Source organism: Xiphophorus hellerii, chromosome 4 (assembly GCF_003331165.1).
Source record: "Xiphophorus hellerii strain 12219 chromosome 4, Xiphophorus_hellerii-4.1, whole genome shotgun sequence".
Classification (NCBI taxonomy): domain Eukaryota; kingdom Metazoa; phylum Chordata; class Actinopteri; order Cyprinodontiformes; family Poeciliidae; genus Xiphophorus; species Xiphophorus hellerii.
The window spans coordinates 20,491,167-20,519,105 of NC_045675.1; the positions used below are offsets into that span (position 1 = coordinate 20,491,167).

Below are 27,939 nucleotides of genomic sequence, written 5' to 3' on the forward strand. Positions count from 1 at the left end.
ATATTTTAATTCACAGAGAGGCATAAAGTATGATATATGTGCTTTTGTATATGGCAGCATTTTTTTCTTCTGAAAGATTTGCAGCATATTTTATTTTTCCTGCTTTTGTTAAGTTGTTGCCTGTTTGGAATGGCATCAAGCTAAAGTGGAATTGTCTGTTCCGGTGGAAAAAGGTTTCCCCGTTCAAATAACTTCCATAAGTAAAACAAAAATTTTGTAAAAAAAAAAAAAAATTATACAATGTATGCGTAAACATTAACTTACTTATCTTCGACACAGCAAGAGATAAACAAAAGCTACATTAAAAATGTGTCATCGCGTAATGTCCATATCTTGGATATAGAAGGTGGGTCAATGCCTCAATTTACCTCCACTCTCTGCTATATTACAATCCTATGTGAGATGGGTGTGCTATCGAGGTGAAACTAGGACATAGTTTGCAGCCTTAGCCCTCTGTAGTGAAGAGAGTATTGTCTTTTCCACCGCGCCAGGCCCCAGCCTCAGACGGTATGGATACGGCCCTGGGAGCAAGCTTCCCTCCTCCCCTCCGTCTCTCATTCTCCTCCTCTTGCATCCCTGTCACGTGGCCTCCACTGTGTCCCTCCAGCGCGTCATGACGAGCCTCAAACACAGGTGATGCTTATTAGCCTCCCAACCAAATTTCCTTCCGGTGAAAGAGGTTTTTCTTTTTCTGTAGGTTACCATTTCGGTAAGCTGAAGCTGGTTTTTGCAGGTACTAATATGTCTGAGCAGTGAGCATGGCGGAAAATCATCTGGAGTACCGCTACCTTGAGGGCGAGCCTATGGGTGAGCATTTCAACGAGGACCCGGTGAGTTATCTTGTCTTTACGTGGAGAGCATAAAGGGCGCCGTCACGCCATGATTGCCACACTCCCGACACAAGCGCGCACGCATTGCGGGCAGAGTCGCTGTTGTCAAAAGCTGAGGTGGGAGCTACATGCTAGCCTCATGCTGCTGGACACTAGGCTAACAGAGGCCAAGCAGGTGCATTAGCTGTCCGTAACACAAGCTGTCTGCTGCTCATTGCAATGTCCATTCATTCATTAACACTACGGTTCATCTTACTTTCGCCCACATGAAAAGATGCCAATAAAAACAGTATTCATTGTGCGTGTTTATTAAAGCGAGGCTCCAAGGAATGAAAAAGGGGGGAAAGAAATAAAGGACGCACACAGACCTCCTATTCAGTAATGTTCCAGTAAATGCAGCACAGTATGCACAGCTATCTTGCAATTGATTAGATGTGGATTGAGGTGAATAATACAGTTACTATGTAGATGCAAACCTTGCACCTCGTCTTAAAATGCTCTGTAAAGATTCTTAAAGCTTTGGGGGTTTCTTCAGGGCATGCGCTGACCCATATTATTAATCATGCTATCAAAGTCTCAGAGACTGTTCAAGCTATGTTTGAAAACATCTGTACATATTTTTCTGAATGAGTTATTTGTTGGGAAAGCCCTTTAAGAAAAGGAGATAATCGCAAAGGAAAATAGCAATACGGGTCACAGATGAATACAGAAATCATAAAAGAAAAAAGTAATGAGAACATGCATAATAGGATGAAGTGTAAACCTAAGCAAATGGCTTAAATAGACGAGTTTTTCTAATTGTATCTAATTTGAGATGGGTTTCTCCCTGGTTCAGGCCACAACCTGATGAGCTTGAGTACTCTGTTAGAGAAGGACTGACAACTTTTGATTTTAAGAATGAGGAAATGTCAAATTTCTAAATTTACTGGCTTCAGACTTTTATGCACTCATTCAACTTAATTGTACATTGTCAGCTTACACCATTGTGGGTTGAAATGCTTGCTATTCCTTGTTTCAGGAGCTCCTGGCCATCAAGGCCAGGGTTCAGGAGCTGGAAATGGAAGAAGAGACTGAAAAACTGAAGGAGGAAGAGGAGAGATGTGATGCAGAGGAGATGCAGCTCCTGACCAGCAGTCCCCGGCCTGGTAAGAAAGATGACTTTTGCATCTGATCTGTAAGGCGTTTTTTTTTCATGCCATTATTGGTGTGCAACTAAATGCTAATTATGCTCTTGGTGGGTGGAGGGAGGCTCTGTAAAGTAACTTTTTCCTTTTAGACCAGGTGTGTAGCATTGCAGCCTCTGGGTGGCTGAAGTAACCACATTTTTTTTCCCCCCATCTGGCTAACACCTGCGACACCTCACTGTGGTCACAACGGTGTTCACATGTGCCTCATCACTGCCCAATGAGACGAAGCAGTGAGCTCCAGAGAGCCAGAAGTGTCCGTCTTGTTGCCTGTGGCTATTTTCTGCCTCTGTGCATCTCCTCGTGTCTCCCTTTGTTTTGCTTTTCCAATAGAACTGAGATGCTACCAGATAAGACATTTTTGTCTCTGCTGTTTTGGCAACATTTCAAAGTGGCTACTTGCTAAAACTGAGAGGTGATTAAGACCTGTAGCACGTTTGTTTTTTTTGTTTTAAACCCAGGTCCGTTCTACAGTATGACTCCTGAAGAGAGGATAGATGCCGACAACCGATCAATCTATGTTGGAAATGTAAGGATTGTGTGCCATTTTGGACATGTATGATTTTTTTATTTATTTATCTTTTTATTCTAATTTGACCCATTGATTAAATTTCAGGTAGATTATGGAGCTACTGCAGATGAGCTGGAGATCCATTTCAATGGCTGTGGACCTGTAAACAGAGTTACCATCCTGTGCGACAGGTTCTCGGGCCATCCAAAAGGGTGAAACTACTTAGTTGTTATATCTTCCACCTATTCTTTACCCTTTATTATTGTATTAATGGAAACATTCAGGCCATGTGTAACAGTCTACTTTTCCTTCTTGTCTTTTACAGCTTTGCTTATATCGAGTTCTCTGATCGAGATTCTGTGCAGAGTGCCATTGGTTTGCATGAGACTGTGTTCAGAGGACGGGTTCTTAAGGTAAATCTATAAACTCTGACGTCGGCTTTTAGAAAGATGCTCACTGGCTTTCCACCCGTTTCCCTCAGACTTCAGTGGGATTGTTGCTGGCTTGCACAAACCTAAAGATAGCTTTGAGCTGTCTCACAACTCCAGTGATGGAAGGTCAAATTTTTGTTCATCCTTGACTATATGGTGACTGAATGCTTCATTTTACTACTGGTAAAATGTTTAATTTGATCATTTTCACAAAGATCTGGATTAAACTATTGAAAGCTTTGAAACGGCAGCTTCCTTTGGTTTAAAAGTGTTTAGAAAGGATTCAGCTGTAGGCTGCTGAACCATAGAAGAATGTAATCTTGAAATCTACTATAACCCTGATGTCTCCTCTTTCATTGGAGGCTGGACTTCAGTGCAGGCCAATTACGGTAAATGTTTTTGTCTGGCCTGAAAATCTTTTTAAATACTGCTCTTTTAGATTGGGTTAAACTGATCATTTTGGCCTCCATTTATACTTCTGTTTTTTAAAGCAGTGTTTTTACTGAGAATGAATTTGCAGTTTGCCTGAACACAAGCATTGTGTACCATCTACGTCTTGGGTTAGTTAGCTTAAAGTAAAGCCTAGATCATCATCTGAAATGTAGCATTAGGCTGTGCTCCTGGCCACTGAAATCAGAGCTTGTTTTTTTTGTTACCGTACAGAGTAAATATACTCGAACAATTGAAATCTTGGAATGTTTCCACAATACTTGAATCCAGTCATGAAATGAAGACTTCTCTTTCTAGCTACACAAGTATGACATTTACAGTGTATTTCATGTAATTGGTCAGTGTGAAAAGCTACATTCAGTTGATGAATGATGTTGTGCAACATATTTTGAGAATTAACTGAACTTTTAACAAATTTATCATTTGACTCTCAGGTATTGCCTAAGAGAACCAACATGCCCGGTATCAGCACCACAGACAGGGGTGGACACAGAGGAGGTCACACCAGAGGCAGAGGCCGTGGCTACCGTCCCCCCAGGTACCAGAACAGTTCCCGAGGCAGATTCCGGTACCAGTCTTCAAGACCGCAGCACCAGTCCCCCCACCCTTACTATGGAGGACCATCAGCGGGAAAGAGACAGTGGGGTCACATGGACTACCATGAACAAACTACAAAACGTTACCCCTGCCTCCTTCTCATTACGCCACCATCTGAGGATCTCGGGGCAGCGCCGAGTGGACAACACTACCCTCAGCAGCGTTAGCACTAGCAGATGTTGGCTGGCTGGAAAGGATTTTTAAACTCTAAATGCTTTCCAGCATAATTTAAGTATTGTGATGCCTAGGATTGACCATTGTCAATCCTAGGCCAGATTTGACTAAAGCTGACTGGGGTTGATGCGATATAGGTTTGTTGCTGTGAATGCATGTGACGGTCCTCAAGTTGCATCTGTTTTTAAAAACTGTGGTTTTGTTTTGTAATGTATAACCCCTCTGTGTGTAACTGACAAGCTCTTTGCTACATGAATAAATAAAAAATAATTCAACACTCAAAGTGTCGTAAAAGACACACACTGGTATCCAACAGCAATTGAGTTTATTACCAACTTTTTTTTCAAGAATAAAGGCAACATGTAAACAGAAGAGAGGGTCATATGTACAGTGGATGCTTAACAGAGAGGGTGAACTGGAATTGAAGTCAGCCTGTCTGTACCATCATTCCAGAAACGATACCATTGAAGGCCCTGGATAATGAGGTAAATGTTAAAATGCATCTCAAAGCCTTTTCCCCCCACCCTGTGAAACATGTTTGTAAATGTATAACTAACTTACTTTGACTGAATGGGGTCCCCAGGATTGTAGAATGGATTGCACATTACATCAGTAAATGAGTTGTGCAGTTTTCTAAACATCTGAAAGAAATGTATTAAAAAAAAGACAAATGCAAACTGCAGGTCAGTTACCTATTTGACATAAGAAACCAAACCCTTTAATATGATTCATGCACTGGGAAAGATGACTGGTATAAGTTGCATACAGGTCTGAAATACCATTCAATTAAGATAGTCAATAAAGTGACCTGATAGACTTGGGCTAAAGGTGAATAGTGCATATGACTTTATTGGAAATAAACTACAGAAGACCAGTTCCATCTGTAAATGTTAACACCATCAGGTCAAACACTAATTTGGCACTCTTAACATGTTTCCTAGCTGAAAGTCAAAACTATTTAAAAACTAAATTTACTTACACTTCGTATTTCATTGTCCCGCAATGATGTATTGGAAGAGTCCACAACAATCACAAATTTCACCTTGGAGTTGGTCACATACCCATAACTATTTCTTACAGTTAAGGATACACATTTGTTGTTTCTACACAAAACCTAACCGATCATCTACGTTTTATTTGGCATAGTGTTTAAAAATAGAGGATACACTTTATAGTCTTCAGTTGGATAGAGCAGTCCCAGGTAGAGCTCCCTCTGGTCTGCTAAGGATTTGCCCACAGCTGAGACCTTCTCTTCCACCACATCCAGAGAGGTGTGTACAGTGTAGTGGAATTTCAGCTCATTTTGACAGGGTACACTGCGTATATAGAGCGGGTAGTTCTGGGGGAAAAACATCAAAAGACAAATATGAAACTGCTTAAAGCAGTATTTAGAAAGAAATCGCTCAAGTATCAAAAAATAAGAGTGGGAAGTAGTAACAACAGGATGCCATTATCGATGCTAGCACTAGCTTTGTTGCATTACTTAATTTTGGTGAAAGACAGAAAGCTGACAATCATATACAGGCGACTAACGACGCTACGAAAACCCTGTAAAATTTAAAAAAGTGCTACAGGCAAAGAAATTAAACAAGAATTGGTACCTCTTTAGCGATCACTGCTATGCACACCGCCATGTTTTTGTTCCTCCCCTGAGCTGACAGCTTTCGTCACGTGACGAGTTGCATTCAAATGCTGAGGCGAAAAACGAGCTTCTAATGAAAACGGGTTTTAAAATCTGATTCATGTTCAGAGTGTTGCATCCACGCTAGCTATAGGGTTTAATTTGAATATAAAATGATATTTAACAGCTTATTTAAATGTTGATGTATTGTCTGTTTTTTATTTTATTTAGATCATTTAAAACAACATTACATTAATATATTCTGTGTCCGTCAACAAATGCAGCACAAAACAAGGAATGTATTTATGTTAACCAATCAATACAGCAAAATAAAGTATCTTACAACTTAAACGCATTAAAATCCTACGTTAACTATAAAGGACGTAAACTTTAGTTTCTTTCCTCTGGTACGTACTGCTCTGGCAGATGAACGCCAACGCAACAATCCTCTTCCGTGATGATGCTGGTGCTCATATGACTACAGCCCAGCAATGCGCGCAGTGTGTGCACCAACTTTAATTCTCATTAGCGTAACAATATGTTGTTCCTTGACAGAAAAGCAGACAAATGGCTCATCTCCAAACATTATCATCTTGCTCATGGATGACGTAAGTTACTTATCTGTGACTGATTATACAAACCAGCTATGAATGCATCTTTCGGCTTATCTGTATGAACTCTGTGTTGACTTCTTGTTTTTTTGCGCATATTCTTCTGTAAACATTTACCTGACTTCCTCTGCTCTTTTTTTTATTTTATAGATGGGCTGGGGGGATTTAGGGGTGCTTGGTCAGCCCTCCAAAGAGACCCCCAATCTTGATGCCATGGCAGCTCAGGGGATACTTTTAACAAACTTCTACACTGCAAACCCACTTTGTTCCCCATGTGAGTCAGCAGAAACAATGGTGATACAGTATCTGAGTCATTTGTGCTTGTTTTTCAGATTAACCGAATAGATATCTCTGTTTACGAGTATAACTTTGCCTGTCTCAGTGGTTAAAGAACCGCCTGCTATGATTGCATGAAATCATGAAAGAGAGAAATTTTTCTTTTTCCAGTGTAATGCCAGGTGAACAGTTGATAAATAATACCATTGTGTTGCACTTTTTTTTTATTGCTTTGAAGTTCAATGCTTCTCATTCTTCATTTATAGAGCAATACATCATGGGGTTAGCATGTGACAGACCTGAAAGCCTGCCAAACCAGCTCAGTGATTTTGTTTTAATTTGTTTTAATATGTGAAGAAGATTGTCTGCTTGTCTTTGTGAAATCCCCTTTCTGAAATAACATCTATAGTTCATTAGTAATGAACTATAAATATGGTTCATTGCTAATGGTGCCAGAAGAATTATGAAGAAATTATGTGATGAAGACATAATTTAGTACATGCAGACCAACCACAGGCATGTAAATGGTTTGATTTTGCGAGCAGCTGCTGCTAAAGGGCGATGTCATTACCAACACCTGAATGAGTTAGACAGTGGAGGATGTATGAGGCTATGTGGACGTTTATACTAATTCATATTATGTGGGACATACAGGTGTCACAGTGACCTTAGGCTTGGGGACGACAGGAATCAATACTCAGAATTTGAACAATGCCAGTGTTAACCTGAACAGCACCCTTAATTCAGATCTTAGCTCAAGTCTTTTAATCTATTTTTGCTCTTGAGTGTTAAGAATCTTCATTGCAATGTTCACATTGGAGCAGGAGCTAGTGAGAATCCCATTTACAGATTTATTTGTTGACAATAAGAACATTCAAATTAAGGGCTAAAAATCTTAATATTCATTTTGTCTGCAGCGCGAGCTGCTCTCCTCACTGGGAGGCTGCCTGTGAGGAATGGATTCTACACCACTAATGCTCATGCCAGGAATGGTAAGCTTTCATAATATTTTTTTTGCTGCATATAAGTTCCTCTTTCGCTATATTGTGTAAATACCGGCTGTGTGACCAATTTCTTCTGTCTTTCCCTTTTCTCTCACACTTAAATCTTTCAAAACATTAAACGATATGTAATGTCAGACAAAAACAATCTGAGTTGTCTCAAACATTTAAGTGTGACAAAATAGCAGAAATGAATCAAACGTGAGGTGGAAACACTTTTCAAACCACTGTGTTTTAGTCACATATGTTTGCATGTGATTAAAAGCTTTTATGAATTTTTTCTATTCCTGTAGCTTACACGCCACAGGAGATAGTGGGAGGAATCTCCAAGGATGAGATTTTGTTGCCTGAAATGCTAAAGAAAAACGGTTATATCAGCAAGATTGTTGGCAAGTGGTGAGTTTTGAATTATTTCCTACATTTTCTACTTTCTTTAAACATTGTAATCACCGTATTATTTGCATTGGATGTGTTGGTCCTCCTTCACTTGTTGTTTTACTTTAATTTTTTTTTTTTTTTAGCAACATATTGACTAAGTTTTATCTAAAAATGAACCAAGCTAAATTCTAAAGTCTTCTGGTTCTTCAACTGTAATTATTTTACTTTTGGATGAAACAAAAGAGAGAATACACATTAAAATCCTGATTTTGGCTGAGCCTGATCAACTAAGTCAAAAATACAGAAAAAGTATAACAAGTATGTAGACTATCGAAAGATGATTGCCTAATCTTTGATTATGCAACTAATCACCTTGAAGTTATGCAAATTGCAGAAGCCTTACATGTTTTGTGTTGGATTAAAAGCTTTATTACAGTAGCTTAAAACACAAACAATTTGAAATATTGTACATGATTATTCCTGTCACAATAACAAATTTTACTGGTCAATATAAATTGTTCCAGCAGTTATTGCGATAAACGATAATATTGTTGTTTTGAGACCATTTTTAAGTAATTTAATGGTAATGGCTACATAATAATCCAAGAACACATTCTCAAACATCAGTAAACTTTAAATTCTGATAAATATTTAACACTGGAATTGGAAGACATTTTAAATATCCAAAATAAATAGATAAAACATCAAATCAAATGAATTTTGAAGTCTTCGTAAACAAAATCGTACTTCAAAAAAAGGGCTAGTGGAGATCGAGGCACCAAACTGAAGACTTTTATCATCTAGTGTTTCGAAAGAGAGAAAAAAAGAGATAAAAGAAGAAAAAAAACATGTCAATGGAAATTATTGAGTTTGTTTTAAGTTATCATAACTCTGTTGAGTTAGTCATTAGTCATTTTCGTCTTACAGTATTTGACTGTCCCTTCTTTGTTAATGCAGGCATCTGGGCCACAGGCCGCAGTACTTACCTCTGGAGCATGGTTTTGATGAATGGTTCGGTTCCCCAAACTGCCACTTCGGCCCTTACAACATCAGCGTCCGACCCAACATCCCCGTCTACAACAACTCTCAGATGATTGGAAGGTAGCGTCGCACACACAGGCACAGAAACTAAAATTCAATAAAAGTGTGTTTTCCCCACCTGACTCAGTTGTATATTTTGTTTGTCTGCTCCTCTGGATGAGCTCAGTGACTCCCTCCTCCCCGTCTACACTTCCTCCTCTGTACCAGCTGGGCCTGTGTATTCCATTTTCCGCCCATTTGTTTTCCCCAAAACAGCCATATGTGTATTCAGGGTCATTGGAGCCGGCAGCCGGGCGTGTTTTTCGCTTAGCCGTGGGTTTAATCAGCACTGCATACCTGGGCCCTGGACAGAAATGTGCACACACTCACACACGCCTGCGTACGCAGAGACACACACGCCCTCGAGAGACGGCAGGTTGCGCCGCCTCTGCGCGAGGACACCTGGAGGAAGTGAAGCATAAGAGAGAGATTTCTGTCACTGCTTCCACGCTTCAGTAGCGCCTCATAACAGTTCCCGCTGCTCTGCTTTGCTGAGACTTCGCACATATGTCTCCCCCCCAAAACAATTCCTGCAAACATCATCAACAAGTCGAAAATTAACTTTAGTTGTCTTAATGATATTATCTGCACTAGTTTAAGTCACTTTAGAAGGAAATTAAAAGTCCCATCTGCTCCTGTGCTCAATTGAGAGAAAAGAAATCAGGTTGTAAAAGGTTGTAAGCAGAAGAGGTCAGACTTTGTCTAGTTGGGATGATGGCTGTCATTTGTTTTCACAGATACTTTGAGGACTTTAAGATCGATCTACGGACCGGAGAATCAAACCTCACTCAGATGTATTTGATGGTGAGTGAGCACTTTACTAACGTCTCATTTCCAAAATTTCTGGCTCAGATCATCAGAGTCATTTTTGTAGAAAAAAATACAGGTTTTCTTCTATTCAACGAAAAGAAAACAGCATGATGGAGGACTGTTTCTGACCGAAACATGAAAGCACAGAAACAAATTGTCTGTAACAAATTAGAAAATGCAGTTTTATTGTTGCGCTGCTTTCTCCAATGGAGGTAGATTATTGACTTTTTCACACTCTTGCAATGAATCTACATCAGTCTCTCCTTTTATGTTCCTATAACAGGATCAAAAGCAGCATGCTGAGGCACACTGCATGCTTGAGAAGTGTAATTTATCTCCACATTAGGAGCATGTCTTTTAAGCTAGAGTGGTGTCAGATGTACAGTGTGTTTGGACATAAAAAGCACGTTCTGAAATTTGAACTCTTATTTTTGAATTCTTCTGCAGCATACTGCAATACAATCTGTTTGAATGCACAATAAATTTGCTGCATAATATTCTGCAATCTTTAAGTCTCTTAATAGACATAGAATGTTTGTTTTTAAAACATGTTTTCTGTTGTTTAATTATTATAACTCTTTTATAAGACGAGGTTCATGTTGCACAGTTTCTTCTTCTCATCTTCAAAAGATCTAAAATCGGTTTGTTTTGGTTATGTTTCACAAAAATCTCCAGCTTAAGTTTATTAATAAAAATGGAAATAAAAGTTCATTTTAAAAGCTAATCAGTTAACTATTTTTTTAATGCATAAAAATAAATCAATGTAGATATGATATAAACATAATTCTGTCGGATCTGTGATTTACTCCAATTTGTATAACTACAATCTTTTTTATCTTTCTTAAGTAATTTATGAAACATCAACAATAGATTTACAAATATTGACTAATTTGGCTTATTTGAAACAAAAATAATCCAAAAATTGAACTTCCCCCTTGAGAAACATTTCACTACATGACTGCCTCAAATGCTACTGGGACAACTATTCACTTTGTAAATTTGAAAAGGTGCATGCATCGACAGCATCAATGCTAAGCATATGAATTGAACTTTTTACTGACAGTAAATCTCCCACCTCTGCAGGAGGGCATGGACTTCATACGGCGTCAGACTGAAGCCAAGCAGCCCTTCTTCCTCTACTGGGCCGCTGATGCCACTCACTCCCCGGTCTATGCCTCCAAAAGCTTCCTGGGGAAGAGTCAGCGAGGCCGGTAGGCAAAGCTGCACAAGATAATGAATCACAGTTGCCTTTTTAATACTGCTGTACAATATTACAAGTATTATGCATTCTCACTCTGCGTGCTAATTGTATATTTGTCTGAATAAGTGGTCTGTTACTGGGTCAGCACAGTGCGCATGACAGTAGATAAAAAATGTGGGTTAATATAACCTGTAGCATCTTTGCGATGTTTAGGAATAGTATTGTAATTACATGGTTTTCTGATATTGCTTTTTACTGATAGGTTAAGCACAACTTTTCAACAGATGCTCAAACATACTTGAGCTTCATTTCATAGAGTAAGTGAATGCATGTGGTGAGGAGGACTGTGTTTCCCTGTGTGCTGCAGCTATGGAGACGCCGTCATGGAGCTGGACTACAGCATCGGTCAGATCTTGTCGCTGCTGCAGAATCTGGGCATCGAGGAGAACACTTTTGTCTTCTTCACTTCAGACAACGGAGCAGCTCTAATGTCGGGCCCACAAGAAAGTATGTTTACATTTTTTGACTTGGAAGTAGATTTAAGTAATTTTCTTCTTATTTGTGTCATCATGAGATTCATGCAGTTTCTTGTCTCTGATTCCTCAGGTGGCAGCAACGGGCCGTTCCTCTGTGGGAAGGAAACAACGTTTGAGGGGGGCATGAGGGAACCCGCCATCGCCTGGTGGCCTGGGCACATCAAGGGAGGCGCGGTAAGCCCACCTCCAACTTTCTGCCAAATTAAAGCCCGCTATCCTGCAGTCGTGAGTGTAAGGAAAGAGCTGGAAACAACGTGTGAAGGTTTTTGCTCCCCAATTTTCTGGCCATGAAAGCAGAATTGTTCTCGGTGAAGCTGCAGGCAGGCGTATTATAAACCAGGTTGTGAGAGAATAACTAATTATTTCACTAATCTTCTTTAAATAACTGATATTTTTGGGGTGTTGTGATTTATTCTGTGTCATTTAGGGCTTTACATGTGTACACTCTGATCCACTGGCACAATTAATTTTGAGTGAGTACCACAGTACTTTTATCAAAACTGTGATTTCAGCTACAAAGCGTGCAGGCCCTTCTTTGAACTGTTCCCTCAAATATTTTTAGCTGAAATAAATGCCCCCACTCTCTCTTTCTCTCTCTTTTTTTTCCTCTTCCTATTCCCCAATACAACCCCCTCGCCCACCCCACCCGCACCGTGATCCCCTAAGCCTGTGCGTTCTGCAAATGACTTTTAATTGTATTAGGGGCAGCTGTGACACGGGGCTGTGACGCAGAGGGATTTTGTGGAGGAGCGAGCGGAGGCTGCAGTCTGCAGTAAGCCTTGCCCCTGGCTCATCTCACAGGGTTGTGCTGGGCCCTGATAGCGCAGCGGAGTAGTGAGGGAGAGGGGGATTGGGAGCGTCTTAAGCGGCTAATCTGTTTGTGTGTTTGCTGAGGTTGGATTGAGCCGTAATGAGGACTTCAGTATCTGAATATGCCAGGCGTTCAGGATAAAGGAGCGGGGAGATGGGAGGGGGCTGCAGGAAAGGAAGCAAGGGAAGGAGTAAAATAGGTAGCTGGCGAAGAAAAGAGAAAGAGCATTGGTGAAGATGCAGCATATTGAATGCCAATGCATTCGCAATACCTTTGTCGCCCCTGTGATGTTGTATTATTGATTAACCTGCGTATGCAACAGAGAATGACTTTGTAGACGGACTTACTAAATAGATAACTTTATAAATCCTTCTATTTGTGCAGAACAATGCAAACAGATATTTGTGTGTGCTTCTGTATCCAGCTACATTTGCGTTTGAAAGAGTTATGTTGAAGCTCTGCTGGGCTGTGATGACAAAGCTGCTTTGTTGGAGCTACTGTACTCCACAGATCTGGATTCATCGCTGTTGCATTGTTGCTTTGGAGGGAGGACAGACGAGACACAAGGTTGGCCTCTTGCTTGTTCTGTAGTCTTTTGAAATCTCTGCTGATCTGTGCTTTGTGAAAGCCCTGAAAGCTGTTGGAGATAAACTCTGGAGGCACATAAGAAAGCCTTTATGAAAAGGGGATTTTCAACAGGTCCCTTGTAATCAGGGCACACTGATTTATATCCCCTGTCAGAAGAGGAAAGTTAAGAGAGGTAAAACTTATCAATTAGTGTGCAGGAAGTTTTCCAGGGGGTGTGTTGGAATGAGCGGGTGGGGTTGGTCTCGAAGCAGATGCAGATTCAGCATTCTCCTTGTTCCTGAGGAGGAGGTGGAGGAGGATGATAAGTGGCGGTGGCTGTATGAACAGGGATGGGGAAGTGGGTGGGCTGTCAGGCCCTGCAACATCATGAAGCACCCCGATCCCTTTTGTTGGTTTATCAGTGGCAGACACGCATCCATGCGATGGTGGAGATGGGGATGAAGGTGCTACGTCCTCCGATAGACAACGTTACCGCAAAGAAATAAAGGACAGAGTGAAAATACGAGAGTTTAGGAAGTGACGATTTGAACAAAGCAAACAGGGGACAAAGGGGAGACAAAGAAAAAAGTTCAGGACAGACTGAGACAGGTCATCTGTCTCGCCACTCAAAGTTTGAAACTTTGAGTTTTTGTTATGCAAGTTATTCCCAACCAAATGTCAGTGCTGCTTCTCCCCCTTTACGCCCTGTTTCCTTTAATGGCAGATGTTTCTGCAAGGATCTGAAAAAAGGAAAAATGAAGTGAAGAATTCAATCTGTTGGTGTTTGTGCTTTTCAGAGAGAGTGTCTGGATGTGCAGATAGATCATGGAACTCGCTGCAGAACCTTTTCTGTGGCTACTTCTGTGGATACAGACGAAAAGAGGAATTCATTTCAGTGCTTAGGAGAAACACGCGCGCGCCCGTGCTTCGCTGTGTGTGTGTCCGCATGTGTGCTGGCCGCCGATAGGAGCGCAACGGCACATGGCGCTGCAGCTGCACGGGCCTGATAGCACTATCTGATTGTGAGCGTGCCGTCTCCCTCTAAGGCTCGCTCAGGAGAGAATGGAACGGAAGATCAAGGATGACAGCGAAAAAATGGCATTTTATCTGAAAATAGTTCAAAGTTTATAAATAAAATAAAGCTTTTCACAGCGACTGGGAGAGGGAGATAAAACACCAGCTCGCTCCAGCTTCGGCAGCCTGCTTGCCCGGGCCGTGTCCTATCCCATGCTTCCTCTCCTCTCTTCCTTCTTTTTTTTCCCTCTTTTTTTCCTCCTTCTCCAAAAACTCATTTATGGAAGGAAATGCATTTTGGAGTTTTGATAGTAAACCAGCATGTAGAGATTAGAGAGGAAACTGAAGAAATGCAACGCTTCTTCTTCATGAGGGCGTCCTATCATCCCTTTGTAGTAATAAAATGTTACCACAAATTCTTTTTGATTCCAGAGAGTTGAGTCGACAAGTGACAAATTATAAAGTTCATCTGAGAAATGAATAGGATGACACTGTAATGTGCATGTTAGTGTCTGTGTACACTCTATTATAAAGGAAAATGTGTGTTGAAGAGTCAGGCGGCTGTGATTTATTTTCTTTTTTATTCTTCCATCGTACCTCGGTTCCACATTGAAATCTAGTGACTAAAGAATTTGTTATCCAATTTATTAAATACATTAACTAACTCTCACTGTTTCAGTTTTTTAAATGTTTGCCGCACAATTTTATAGTTAAATAAAGATTACATAAATATGAGAGACTTCAATGATATATCTGATTTCTGTTGGATTCAAAACTGCTGCCTCTATCAAAGAACAAGTAGGCCAAATGTTTTTCTCATATGTGTTATGATTCTTAGAAAGACAACCTGAAACATCAGGTCAGACCTCGTTTTGTTGATTTGTGCTCAGATTTCTTATTCCTTTGTCCCGGTGCAGGTGAGTCTGCAGCCTGCCAACGTCATGGATCTCTTCACCACCAGCCTAGCGCTGGCCGGGATCAGCCCCCCAGGTGACCGAATGCTGGACGGACTGGACCTGACGCCAGTGCTGTTGAACGGTTCCCACCAACTCGACAACAGGTGAATAAAAACACTGATTCCTGCTCAGACTCTTCCAGACTCTCTCAGCCTTTGTCTGACTTTGTCTTTGCTCATCATCATCAGAAAGGCGATGCCTAGACGGAGGTATTCTTGTTAGACTTCTGAACTGTCGCAGTCAGCTCTAATTCTTGTGGAGAAACAGCACATTTGCTGGTGATCCTCTGTGCTGTATGTGGAGGAAGACTTTCTAAGACTTTGAATTGTGTTTTTGCATATTTAAAAGAAAGAATATGACCATTTGAGTCATAAACCTAAAGATGCATGAAAGAAGTGGAATTAGGACATAATAAATATGCAAAAGAGAAATATTTTTCTTTCTGTCTAGTTTGTTAGCGTGTATAAGAAGGTGTAAATCGAACCTTACGTTTCTCCTTTTCTTTCTCAATAGACCCATTTTCTTTTACCGTGGCAACGAGATGATGGCTGTGAGGCTTGGACAGTACAAAGCGCACTACTGGACCTGGAGCAACTCGCTGGAGGAGCTCAAAGATGTAAGACTTCCTTTCAACGCAATGTCCCTTCTCTGTCTCCGTACTTCTTAAATTGCTCTGTCACTTTGCGTCTCGTCGCCGCTCCTAATCTTCCTGAAACACACCAACACTTTCCTTGTTGCTCATGTTATCTCAACAATGGCTCATCAATTGACTGCTGTGTACATCAGAGAGGAATGAATATTAATGAGGAACCCCCACATGTGCCAACTGGCGTCGTTCATCAACCAGTTGACTTGTTTGTTTAATCTCAGGTGGAAATACCCCCCGTTGTCCGCCCCCCCCAAACCATTTACATACCACCATCCCCTGCTTGTTCTTCCGCCATCGCAGTCACGCCGACTCAGTGTGGATCAAACATATCAGGAGAAGCAGGAAATCTACCACCTGAGAAGCAGGAGAATATGATGCCTTTTTGTCTCCCTTTCTCTCCGCTATGTCCTTTACAAAAAAAAACAAAAAAAACACGTCCTCCTGTCCTCCCTCCTTGGCTATGCTTTTCCTGCGATCCAGTTTGTTTTATGCCCCATCGGACGCTTAAATTGCTCTCTCCTTCAGGGCCGCTGAATCAATAGCAGCCCCCTTTATCAACTCATGTGAACTGAAGTGGAACTTCACAAATAATGGCGTCTGATTGCCTGTGAGTTGCCTATCGATTGCTGTGCGTATGAATGTGGGAGGCAGAGGGGGATAAAAAGCAGCGAAGAAAACATGCACAAAGATGCTGTGGCTCCTCATGCAGGGGTGAACGTCTGTTTGTGCGTCGGTGAGCAAGTTTTGAATTTCTGCAAGGGGAAAGTTAAATGTCCACTTTGCTTTGTTGCTGTAATGGATGGATCCTTAAACTGTGCCTGTGTGTGTATCGACTAAAAATGATATTCCACACACATCCATCCATACACACAGACAAGCTTCACACAAAAAGCCTACTGACAGAGTGTCTTATCCCTATGAGGTTACAGAACTAACGATATTTTTTTTTTTTTATGTAGTCAACTATGTTCACCTTGTTTTACGAGATGTGGATCATGACTGAATGAAACCTTGGATATAAGCAGCAGAACGTTTATTTGTGAGGAACTCAATCATTTAGGGGATGCTCTGCTCCGAGTTTCAACGAGTCAACTTTTGGGTTGAGTATCATCGGGTTGCCCTGTTTCTTCTCATTGATAGATTTTCCTGTGACGTTACTTGACTGTGCTATAAAACGACACTACATGCCTGGAAAATACATGACACCGCCTTCTTAAAAATCACTTAAGTTGATGATTCAAGTGCATTAATAATTGCCCAAAATTAATGAGACTCATGCCCGTAAGTGGATGAAAAAAACTTTTTTATTAATGAGAAACAATTTTGTTTCTTAAAAATTACTATCGGCCATAAATGCTGTGGTACAGTACCCATTGAAGGAATGCTTAATCCACAATATTTGTAAGATTTTTCCCAAAATAGATGCTCGAAGTGTTGCTTTTTCCCTTTTTTAAAAAAAAATCCCCCCTCCCACTCCTGGGTGGTTCTGCATCTTATCTTGTCACGACTGCTGTGCTTCAGTTTGAAAGTAGCCTCGCTGTATCTGTGCTGCTAATGTCATGGGAGATATGGAGCTCTTGCTGTAATATCTTTGGCACAAGAGACAGACAGATACACAGAGCAGGCTTTTCACGCTGCTCCTCTGGGATGAGATTCTGTGTTTTTTTTTTTGTTTTACTCTTCTCTGCATTTCTGAGCAGCTGGCTTCAAAAGGCAGGACAAGTCTGAATGGGTAGAAGCTCACAGGCGTGTGTGTGTGTGAGTGTGTGTGTAGGTGGGGTATCAGTCTTCACTTTTGCTTCTTCTCTCCATTCTGTATGTATTTTGAGGTGCGCCGATGAGTGATCCCAGAGGGGGGCAGCCACAGCACCTTACAGATGAATGCTTTTTCAATATTAGGAGTGCTCATCAGAAAGTGTGTGTTTGTGTTCGTGCTTCCAGGCAGGGGGGCAGCTCTCTGGGGGGTGTGGGAGGGGGGCGGGTTTCTGCAGGAGAGAGTGTGACTCAATCAGGCTGCGATTACTGCCAGCCTCCTGAGAACGGCGTCAGGGAGCAGGAGCACGGAGATGAAGAGGAGGCAGGAAAAAAGTCTTGAGTTTCAGAGACTCCAACACCCCTTTGTGATGCACCAGCAGTCGCTCCATGAACAACAGATTGGAGGACAATATTGCATATAGACAGTGTAACAATGAGTAATCAGCTCAGGGTAGCAGGTGGCTGGAAGCAAAACTCGCTGGTGTTTGCAGCGGAGTGCTTTGCAGTTTGCTGCAGATTTTCAGTGAAAAGTAATTGTTTATTGAAAATATCGAAAACGATCAAATACAGAACGTTGGATAGACGTTAGCTTAAAGTTTGAATACTTTTTGCGAAGATTTGAATTTCGGAGAAAAAAAAACACAAACCTGCTTTTCTGCCTCCGGAGAGACTGACCTCGGACTTCATGTTTGCTCTTTTGAGACAGGCTGACCTTTGTTTGAAATTTATGAGCGTTTTGCAGCCAAAAGTGGGCAGATCTGCCATTTCCTGTCAAATATTTTATACTAGGGCAGAACCAAGGATTCCCTTGGATATCTGGATGATTTATAATCCGTGTTTAAAGACCACAAGCTAGCAGTAAGACATTCTTTTCCATTTTTGTTCTTACTTTACTAATTATGAATGTGACTTTCAAAACGCAGTATCCCACTCAATGTAATAAATACCTCTGTATTAGGGGTGCACCAATTGCAGTTTTCTGGCTCATCGTCGATCTTTTAAAAAGCTTAACCTGCTGATTCCAATTTTGACCAATACCAATTTTTTTGTCTGAAATGTTGTTCAATATAGTAAGAAAGTTGTAGAGTTGGCAATGGGATAATGGGATAACTATTGTTAATTATAAACATGCAGACATAACTTGGTGGGCTGCTCTGTCAGTCAAACCATTTTCACCGGACAGCAAAAGAGAATTGATTCTTAGACCTTTGCCAAGCTAGATAAGATTGGAGGATAATATCGGCTTCACATGTAAAAATCGGCCGATCACCGGTCTCCCAAAATGAAGGAAATGGACTGGCCGATAAATCGGTGCACCCCTGTTCTGTACGTGTGTGTGTGTAGGCATTGCATTTTGTTCTATACAATCAAACCAAAGTCTTACTTGTGTCATAACAAGTTAGATTTCATATTTATTTTTGAATCCAAAAGTGCAAACTCTACATCATGCAAGCACATTGTGCCTGTAAGACCTAATGTAAATGACAAGGCCTTTCATCATCTTGTTATCCTCTCAAAGCCTTTTGATTACAAATCGCATTCACTCATTTCCATGTGTGTTCATCTGTACAGTCCTAAAGGCTGAGCAGTGATTTCTCTCAATCATAGACTCACGCATACGAGAATCAATTGATTGTGAGCGAAGGGGCGCTCAGTGCCTTGTCCACAGAAAGGGATGAACCAGATGATTACCCCGCTGTGGATCTGTTTTTAATCAGAACTAAAAAACTCCCATCTTTTTGGTGTTTAAGCATGTGTTTCTTGATGTGCTTTGCTTTGAGTTTAGCATAGCAAGATAAAATCTAGGGACATTTGATGCATGAATAGGCATGATCTGGTAATTACTGTATTTTCTTTGGGATTTTCTTTGGCATTTTCCTCATCCCCCTGTTTCCTTTTGTGGTCATATTATCCCCACACCTCTCTCTTAGCTCTAACATCTGGTTAAAATGCAAGGAGCTGTCAGGGTCCATCCAACTTACTGGATATAGTGTTGGAGTACAGATTGTGAATTTATCACACTTTAAATATTAGGCCTCCAATCAGTAAATCAAAGCAGTTCTTTTGCGCAAGTAAAGAAAATATTGAGAAAACGAGTGATAATTTTGAACCTCTCCAGCCAATCCTTTAACTGTAGGTCTAATTTTATATCATAAAAGTTCTTTTTAAGATGCATAATTCTATCTTTTATGAAAGTTTATTTGGCCATTTCTTTATTGTTTAATTTCATTTAAGGAGCTAGAGTTTGTTGTTATCTTGTCAATGAGCGACAGCAATGCTTCATCAGATTTTTGGCTGCTTTTTTCTCATTTTAATTCCAGGTTGTGAACATTTTCAGAATGTTTTTTTTATCCTAATTGTAGTTTATCCATGCATTAAAAGCTCCTAAAGTCAAGTATAATCTTTTTGCACTATGTTGTCATGAACCTGTCACAAAGACACAGTTTCTTCATATGTCTTTCTAGCTAAATCTATTAAAAATACAAATAAAAATGGGCGTGCCGTGGTGGCGTAGGGGTTAGCACGACCCGTATTTGGAGGCCTTGAGTCCTCGACGCGGCCGTCGCGGGTTCGACTCCTGGACCCGACGACATTTGCCGCATGTCTTCCCCCCTCTCCTTCCCTGTTTCCTGTCAGCCTACTATCATTTAAGGGACACTAGAGCCCACAAAAGACCCCCTGGAGGGGTTAAAAAAAACAAAAAACATTTTTCTTTTGTCTGACACTTTCTTTGTTTTCACCCCACTTTATATGATGACTACTGAACATTAAATGGGAAAAACTTGAAAGGAAAATTCTAATAAACTTTAAATGATTCCCTCAGAAAGACTGAAGAATTATTCATTTAAATCCATCTTAAAAGATTACAAGAAAGTTTTACTTCTTCAGTGAAAAATATAAAGACACTTCTTGCTTACCCCCCTTTGTTTTGTTTTTTTCTTTGCAGGGTATAAATTTCTGTCCAGGTCAAGAGGTTCCAGGTGTGACAACTCATGATCAGAAAGAGCACACACTTCAACCACTTATTTTCCATTTGGGGCGGGATCCTGGAGAGAAGTACCCACTCAGGTCAGTTGTCTCAAAAGATAAAATGTAAACCTGTCACCTGTCAAAGGATCAGGGCACCGTTTAAGCTTGGAACTGAAGAGCTTGGCAAAAGAGAGCAAATAAAGATTAAAGGGGTAGGGAGTTTAAATGTTGTTTGGCTGCTGAGCAAAATGTGTGTGTGATCAATGGAGATTCAGTGGCATGAAAAAGAAGGCAGCGGATTGATCCACTCAGCCGGAGCGCGCGTGATTACACTCTCCTCTTTGTGATTGCAAACAGCTCCTTAAAGATTGCTATCTGGCCATCGGGCCTCCTCCGGCGGGCTCCTTGCAGGTTAAAATTGCAAGATAAATTGTTCAGGTCTAAATTGAGAGCAAGTGCTGTTTAATGTGTTTTGTGTGTCTCGGTCTGAGCCACGAGGAGAGTTAAGACTCGCTGATGCCAGAGGACACACAAACCGCCAAGGATGACTGGGACTATTACTAAATAAGGATGCAAAGATAAACGAGCGTCATCTCTTACTGTTTATTTTCAATGCAGACTATTAACGGGATCTTTTAAGGGAGAAAAAGGCTCAGCCTGATACCATGACTAATACATTAAGATAATCTCAGAACGCTTTGATGGGAGAATATTCTTTTTATGCTTTCTGGCACCCTCCTGGCATGAAAACCTCCTACACTGACCTTTCTTTTCTGCCTTCTGATGCTCTCTGCTTTTCACATTCTGACTGTGGCCTCATCTCTCCCTGTCTTTGCTTCCGGCTCGAACTCCTTTCCGCTCCGCAGTGAGATTGGATGATAAAACATTAATGTTGTTTTTCATTCGTCCATCCTTTAGCCTCGCTATTCACTTGGAAGAATAAAAAAAGAAAGGCAAGAGCCAATCAATATGCAGCCATGTAATGTGCTGAGTGCTGGCAGAGATGTGCACACATTGCTTATTTTTTACTTCTGCAACAAGAGGTCACGAGTTTGCCTCCAAGGTTGCAGTTTAATTTCAACCACATCTTTAGTCTCGTATACTTTTTAAGCCGCTTTCTTGAACTTTTGTTTTATTCCTTTTGGTTGTCGAATTAATATTTTGTTTCTTTTTCATTTTCAAATTTATGCAGTGACTTGAAGAGCGATATCCTCACAAATCTCATTCAGGTTAATTAAATCACATTTACTCTATGTTTGGGATCATTGTTTATTAATTTGTACACAAGCGTTAGCTGTCTGGCTGATGTCTTCAGATATTGCTTCAAAACCTCCTAATTGTACACTTTCCTGTTGATGTCATCTATTTTGTGAAGTACACCAGTCCCTCCTGCAGCAGAACTCTCACACAGCATGATGCTGCCACCATGCTTCACTGTTGGGATGTTGTTTTCAGGCTAGCACGCTTTGACTTTTTTCCCTTAAGTATAATGATGGCATTATAACCAAGCACTTTAATTTTGGTTTGCCCCCTGAGTGCATTTGCAAAGTATAATCTGGCTTGCATAATTGAGCAGATGAACATGGCACCTTCAGGTATCTGGCAATTGCAGCATAGGATGAACCACATTTGTGACAAAGGTCCACAATTCTCATCCTGAAATCTTGACCATGACGTCTCACAAGGAAGCAGTGTGCATGACGTGTTGTCTTGAAATACATATTCGTGCTTCCAATGAACTCAAATGTTGCAAAGCTTAGAAATATCTGTCCTTATTAACTGGACTTTTTCAAATTGCTGCGAAGATGCAGTAATCTTACTGTTGGTAATGAAAACTTTAATGACAAGACCAAAAAAATCCTTAAATATTCTGGAGTTTAGCTTAATTTAATCTCAGAAAGAAAAGGTTCTGTGTCTTTTGCACTTTTCATGTGTTTCATTTGTAAAAACATAACCAGAAATTGGGAAAAATCAATTAGTGTGTTTCTAAACACACTGATTAATAAATAAATGTGATTTTGATTATGACCAAAACTATCCTGAGAGTCCCAGCTTTCCCCATGTTAGATCGTCTCTCTGCCGACGTCCCGGTGCCTCCATGGGGCCCTTCCCCAGCCTGGGTGGGTGTGTTCTGTCCGTGTGCTCTTAGGTCCTCCAGCTGGACTGGCTGCCTGGCCATCATTAATCTCTGTCACCACCTAAAGAGCCACTTAAGATGATATAGGACCTGTCTGCACACATACCTTCACTACTGTCGCAAGGCGTGATACGGCGAAGAACACACACAAACACATTCCCCAATTAACCAGAAAAGTGGCATTAGTTACGATTTCGTAAACCAGAAGATCACTCAGAGTTTATGTTGTCGTTTAAGTTTGTTGGCCTGCTGGTAACTGCAGCCAGAACCTGAGAACCCCGACGTAAGCCATCTGTTCGGAGTGCGAGGCAGACGCTGACCAGAGTCCCGCAGCTCAGTATTTCTGGGAGTTTCTGCCCTGAGATTAACACATCCCACTTTCTCACCACCCACCCGAGCTCACGTCCCAGGAGTCCCTCCCTCATCCCTGCCGCCACACCGCAGGGGCTGCCCCTGCGTCGGCTTGGCCGCATCTGCTGCCTGCCACCAAGCTCTCGCGTCTCCAATCAATAGTCCTCACTGAAGAGCTCAATTTCCACTGGGGTGGAGAAGACGGCGGAGGGGAGGGGTGGGCAGGACAGATGTATTTGATTGTCTCCTCAATTCCCCCACCTTCTGCTACTGTGTGCTTGTTTGGAAATGAGTGTGTGTATGGGGGGGGGGGGGGGGTGCGCGTGTGTTCCTGCAGTAGTGTTATGAATCAGTAATCAGAGCGGTGACACACCTGAGCAATGCCCTCATCCCCCTTGGGCGCCATACATTATAAATCAAAAGAGTGCATTTGCATAGAGCCTGCTTATTATTCCAGATTTTGCCTCTACACAAGTAAGCTAAGGGTTATAATCATGATAATGAGCTGTGCTGACTGTGAGCTTTTCATTAGCTGTATGCGGAGGGGGCGCAGGAATAAATGATATTATTAGTTTTTGATTTAGAGTTCCGCGCCGTGAGTTTTTCCCCTGCATAGACAAAACAGCAGAAAACTTTGTACGCCATGCTACTTTCTCAAAGCCATCCCCTGCTGTGCCTGACCACTTGTTCTGATGAAATCTCCTTCACCTACATGGAGAAAGAAATGCAAAGAAGAGAAAAGTCACAGGCACAGATCAGATTAGCTAGAAGCACAGAATTTGTGAGAAAGCTTCTGCAATTTCAGGGTTTTTTTGTTGTTTTTTTTTTTCTTTAACCAGTCTGTTTCCCTCTTGAATCACAATGCTCTGTGGCACACAAGGAGAGAGACTAATTGCAGTCAGCACACTACCAGCCAAGTAATTGTAGGCGAAGTAAAGAACGAGTATCAAGGAAAAGGAGCAGGTGCTTGCTGATGGAGGAAGCCTTGCTACCCGGTGGGAGATCTAAGAGGGGAGGGTAGGTGTGAGCTGGACAGGGCCCGGGGTTATTACTCTAATTGACACTTCACCTCACACACATGCACACGTTCCCCAGGGGCCAATCAGAGCGCCTCGACTCTGCAGTGGAGGGATGGATGGAAGGCTGGCACAGGTGCTGCCGGCGAATGTATCAGGGGTGTAATTGCACTGCTGATATTTGTCTATCCCTGTGTCACGCCACCAGACGCCCACTCCTCCTCACCCCTCAACACACACCCACACCCACGCACACACACACAGCCCATTAACCCTACAGGTCCTATTGAGAGCAGCGTTCCTTTGAAAGCCTTCAGGGCCCCTGTGTTTTACACTCTGAATATAATAATGCACAGAGGTGCTCACACTCGCTGGTGTCCAACAGCAGTAATTGAGAGACAGGGGATGTGATGGGGTTACATAGTTCACCCTGCTGAGTGTGCTTTGCCAGAGCTGGCCAGAGTAGCGTGTGTGTTTACGCATTTATGTTTCAGTTCTTTGATCCCAACGCTGATATAATGAGCTAAACTGCCTTAAATGTGTGTGTGTGCGTAGTGGGTGTGGGGTGTGTGTGCGTGTGTGTGATATTAGTTGGAAACCAAACAGGTCAAAGAGATAAATGATCAAACTACTCTTGGATGTGTATCCTGATTAGGACTAAAAATTAAACTCAATTCATGTACATGTGTGTGACAACATAGAGCTTGTCATTCTCACTTCCTTTAAAAAAAGTAATAATTAATATTTGAGTTTAATTTGATTAAATAACACAGACAACTTTTCCTATGTCTGGTTTTGCCATCTGTTCTTCTCAGAAATCTGAGCAAATCAGGTATCTTTGGGTTTTGGTTCCTGAATTAAAAAAAGAAGAAGTGTCAAATGGGGCTCTGGGATGAGGTACTGGCCATGATTTTTGTTTGCTTGTTTTTTTATATACATATTTTGCTGTTCAAAATTTATGTCCTAGACATACAACAAGCAATCACTGGAGATCAGCTCTGATCAAGGATTGGCAGGTTAGGAAAATCTGATTTTTTTTTATTTTTTTTTATCCGAGGTACCAAGTGCATCAAAACTAAGATATCCATAACGCTTGAGAGAATATGAAGGCACAATATTCTTTTTGTTGTTATAATTCTTATAATTTTCTGCTGGAGCAACATTTTTTGTCAGGCTGAAATCATGAAATGTTAATTGAGCCATTAATTTTAACCTAAACTCCTGGGGTGTCTGCTTGAAAATGAATGAAGGATTTAATTTTTCAGCGTTACAGGAGCCCTAATCGACACAAGTTATAGAATGGCCTAACCAAAGTGCCGAACTGAATCCCGCAGAAAATCTATGCAGTGACTTGAAGAGAGATATCCTCACAAATCCTATTGGTCTGGACAAAGAAGAGTGGACAAATGTTACCAGGCCAAGATGTAGATTGCAGATGGATTATTACAGACAAATACGACAAGCTGAGAGTAAATCCAAAAGTTTCTTGACAGAGTTTAGTTTATGGTTGTGCACACTTTCACACAGTTGTTTATTTTTTGACTGAATGGCAAAAGATAAATGTATAAAAATTATACTAACAATTTGCATTTTTTACAGTCAAGCTATACTTTAATGTATAAATGAGGATAATTGTTTAATTTCTTAATTTTTGCTTGGAATCAAAGATTCTGACTTTATTAATAAAAGCTGTAAAACATTTTTGCTTCGTTTTAGCTCTTAGGAGGAAAAGAAAAAATTTAATCCGCAAACTGGAAATCATGGCCTGGAAAAGCCCGGCTGTTGCATCGCTCATCACTTCATTGAATAAATGTCAGCAGTTGCTGGTTGCTGTCCTCATTTCTTATCATATATGCTTGCAGTGTTTTGTCTAAGGAGTACCAGGAGGTTCTGTGCAGTGTCTCTGCAGTTGTGCAGCAGCATAAGAAGACTCTGGTGCCCGGTATGCCACAGCTCAACATGTGTGACCTCGCTGTGATGGTAAGTCTGTGCATCACTCAGGTAAAGTTCATCCAGATATGACTTCTAATCCTGAGGTATTCAGAGGGCTGTGATTGTGCCATGTGTAGTTTTCACTGATTATATTGTTGGTTCTAGTTACATTAAAAGCAATATTTTCAATTTTCTATCTCACTTCAAATAATATTTATTATAAAATGAACGCTGCCAAGATCTTCGCTCTTTTTCATTTGTGCTACAGCACTGCCACCTTGTGGCCAGTGAAGGGAAGCTTCTTAAACTTTTCTATTGGTCTTTTAAACTTAGAATGAATATTAACAACAAGGTTCCTGTCATGATATAAACTGCAAATTGAGCTTAATTTGGAGATATCCTTTCAAATAAGCATAAGTTATGTACAAAAATTCTAAATTTATTACATTTTAATTGAGATTCGTTTGTACATAAAAATGCTTTTAAAGGTTTTCTAGATTGTTTGATTTTTTTAAGCAACTAAATTGTAGATTTAGTGTCAACATTGGTTATACTATTGCAATATAAACCCGTTTCTACAGAAATGTGCAGTATTGCATCTGTAAACAAGAAACAGATTTGAAAGTAATTATACTTTTCCCCATTTGTTATAGAAAAATTAAAGTTAGTTTTTCATTCTTAGGGTACATATTAATGCACAGACACAAACTATGATGTCCTTAAAATTGTTATTGGACAGAACAGCAGGCAAACTCTGCTAATAGCTTGCTCTTATATGCTAAAACAACGTGAATGTCTTTCTAAAGAGAAATAACTTTAGGGTTACATATTATTTTATAAGTTTGTTTCTGACTGTTTCCTTGTACAGAACTGGTCCCCTCCTGGCTGTGAAAAGTTGGGAAAATGCCTGAAACCACCCGCGTCTGCGCCCTGGAAGTGTAACTGGCCACACTGAGACGCACGGACAAGAAAAACAAAACTTGAAGATGTGCCTTACAGCGTATTATGAACAAATATTTTTACTAAAGTATATTTTTGAAATCTTTGCCAAATTATTCATATTCATTGTTGCAGAAAATGATATGGGAATAAATCAAATAAAAGGGAAATGTGGTGCTTCTTGAACTAAACATTAATTGTGCTGAAAGGGATGATATATTTATGCTGATTGAGCCTAAAAAGGGATCAGTTGCCCTACATTTTTCAGTCTTCACATTTTGCACTAGAAAATAAATCTATTCTGGTATGAAGATGATGACTTTGTGGGAAGTTGTGAACGTATGCCTCAGACAGCTTTAGACAGAAGGTGTTTTTCATTTTCTCCTCTGATAGCCTGGTCCTTTCTTTCTTTGATGGACTTTTCCATTATCAGGTAAAATCAGTAAATAAAAGTGGGCAAAACTGTGACTTTACTAATGATGCTTTCTGATTGTTGTAACTATTTACATGTCCTGAAGAGAACAGCTCCGAACTTCAGAGAGTTTATAATTCGTACTTCATTTGGACAAACAAATGAAGTACAAGTTAAAAACCATATTTTGAATCATTCATTCTTGTGTTTGAAACCAGACTTGCATTTTTTTCTTCTGTTTATTCACATTCACTTTACTCTATGTGTCCTTTCTGGTTAATTGGGATATTGTTTCATTTTTCTGTTTTGCGTTATTTAAAAATACAAAATGTTGTCCAACCTTTTTGTGCAACTCTCATCTGTTGAAAAAGTGTTTCACATCAATAATATTTGTAATAGTTTTGTGAGCCAAGTGATTGCACAGCATGTATTATATATTTTTAAAGAATGCTTTAAAAACAAAATTAAAACAATAAATTGATTGGGGCCTGCCATAGCAATGCATACGGAGAGCAGCACAATGTCTTGTACGTATGTATATATGTATGCATGTATGTATATATTTATATATATTGTTTTTAAGTTGGGTTTATTTTTTTCCAAAATTTGTTTTCTGCAATAACGGATAAAGTTTTTACTCGACTTTAACAGAAGTGACAAATTGTGTGGAGAGTGTTATATGTTTCTGTAAATTACTGATCCGGTCGTCCTAACACTTTCTGCAAGTTGTCATGAATCA

At 40.5% G+C, this 27,939-nt stretch overlaps 3 protein-coding genes across 4 annotated transcripts; 2 read left to right on the top strand and 1 right to left on the bottom strand.

Annotated features, from left to right (window-relative positions):
- The first annotated feature begins 498 nt into the window (after positions 1 to 498).
- On the top strand, positions 499 to 4,460 carry pabpn1l (PABPN1 like, cytoplasmic). Of its 2 annotated transcripts, XM_032559913.1 has the most exons (7): positions 499 to 633; positions 734 to 830; positions 1,849 to 1,975; positions 2,476 to 2,543; positions 2,631 to 2,737; positions 2,851 to 2,938; positions 3,841 to 4,460. In XM_032559913.1, exons 2-7 carry the CDS (start codon positions 759 to 761, stop codon positions 4,168 to 4,170), a joined length of 792 nt encoding a protein of 263 aa, XP_032415804.1. In that variant the 5' UTR covers positions 499 to 633; positions 734 to 758; the 3' UTR covers positions 4,171 to 4,460. The 2 variants fall into 2 exon arrangements, with proteins under 2 accessions (XP_032415804.1, XP_032415803.1); XM_032559912.1 differs by having other exon boundaries at positions 526 to 830.
- A 1-nt stretch (position 4,461) lies between these two features.
- On the bottom strand, positions 4,462 to 5,888 carry trappc2l (trafficking protein particle complex subunit 2L). The gene is made up of 5 exons (XM_032559917.1): positions 5,779 to 5,888; positions 5,344 to 5,516; positions 5,157 to 5,244; positions 4,739 to 4,818; positions 4,462 to 4,650 (listed from the first exon to the last, which is right to left on the bottom strand). The coding sequence occupies exons 1-5, from the start codon at positions 5,809 to 5,811 to the stop codon at positions 4,605 to 4,607; spliced, it is 420 nt and encodes a 139-aa protein (XP_032415808.1). The 5' UTR covers positions 5,812 to 5,888; the 3' UTR covers positions 4,462 to 4,604.
- A 352-nt stretch (positions 5,889 to 6,240) lies between these two features.
- On the top strand, positions 6,241 to 27,844 carry galns (galactosamine (N-acetyl)-6-sulfatase). The gene is made up of 14 exons (XM_032559911.1): positions 6,241 to 6,406; positions 6,560 to 6,683; positions 7,603 to 7,677; positions 7,980 to 8,082; positions 9,022 to 9,165; positions 9,882 to 9,948; positions 11,038 to 11,165; positions 11,523 to 11,662; positions 11,762 to 11,865; positions 15,001 to 15,143; positions 15,553 to 15,655; positions 20,391 to 20,512; positions 25,780 to 25,897; positions 26,718 to 27,844. Exons 1-14 carry the CDS (start codon positions 6,290 to 6,292, stop codon positions 26,802 to 26,804), a joined length of 1,575 nt encoding a protein of 524 aa, XP_032415802.1. The 5' UTR covers positions 6,241 to 6,289; the 3' UTR covers positions 26,805 to 27,844.
- Positions 27,845 to 27,939: the final 95 nt, after the last annotated feature.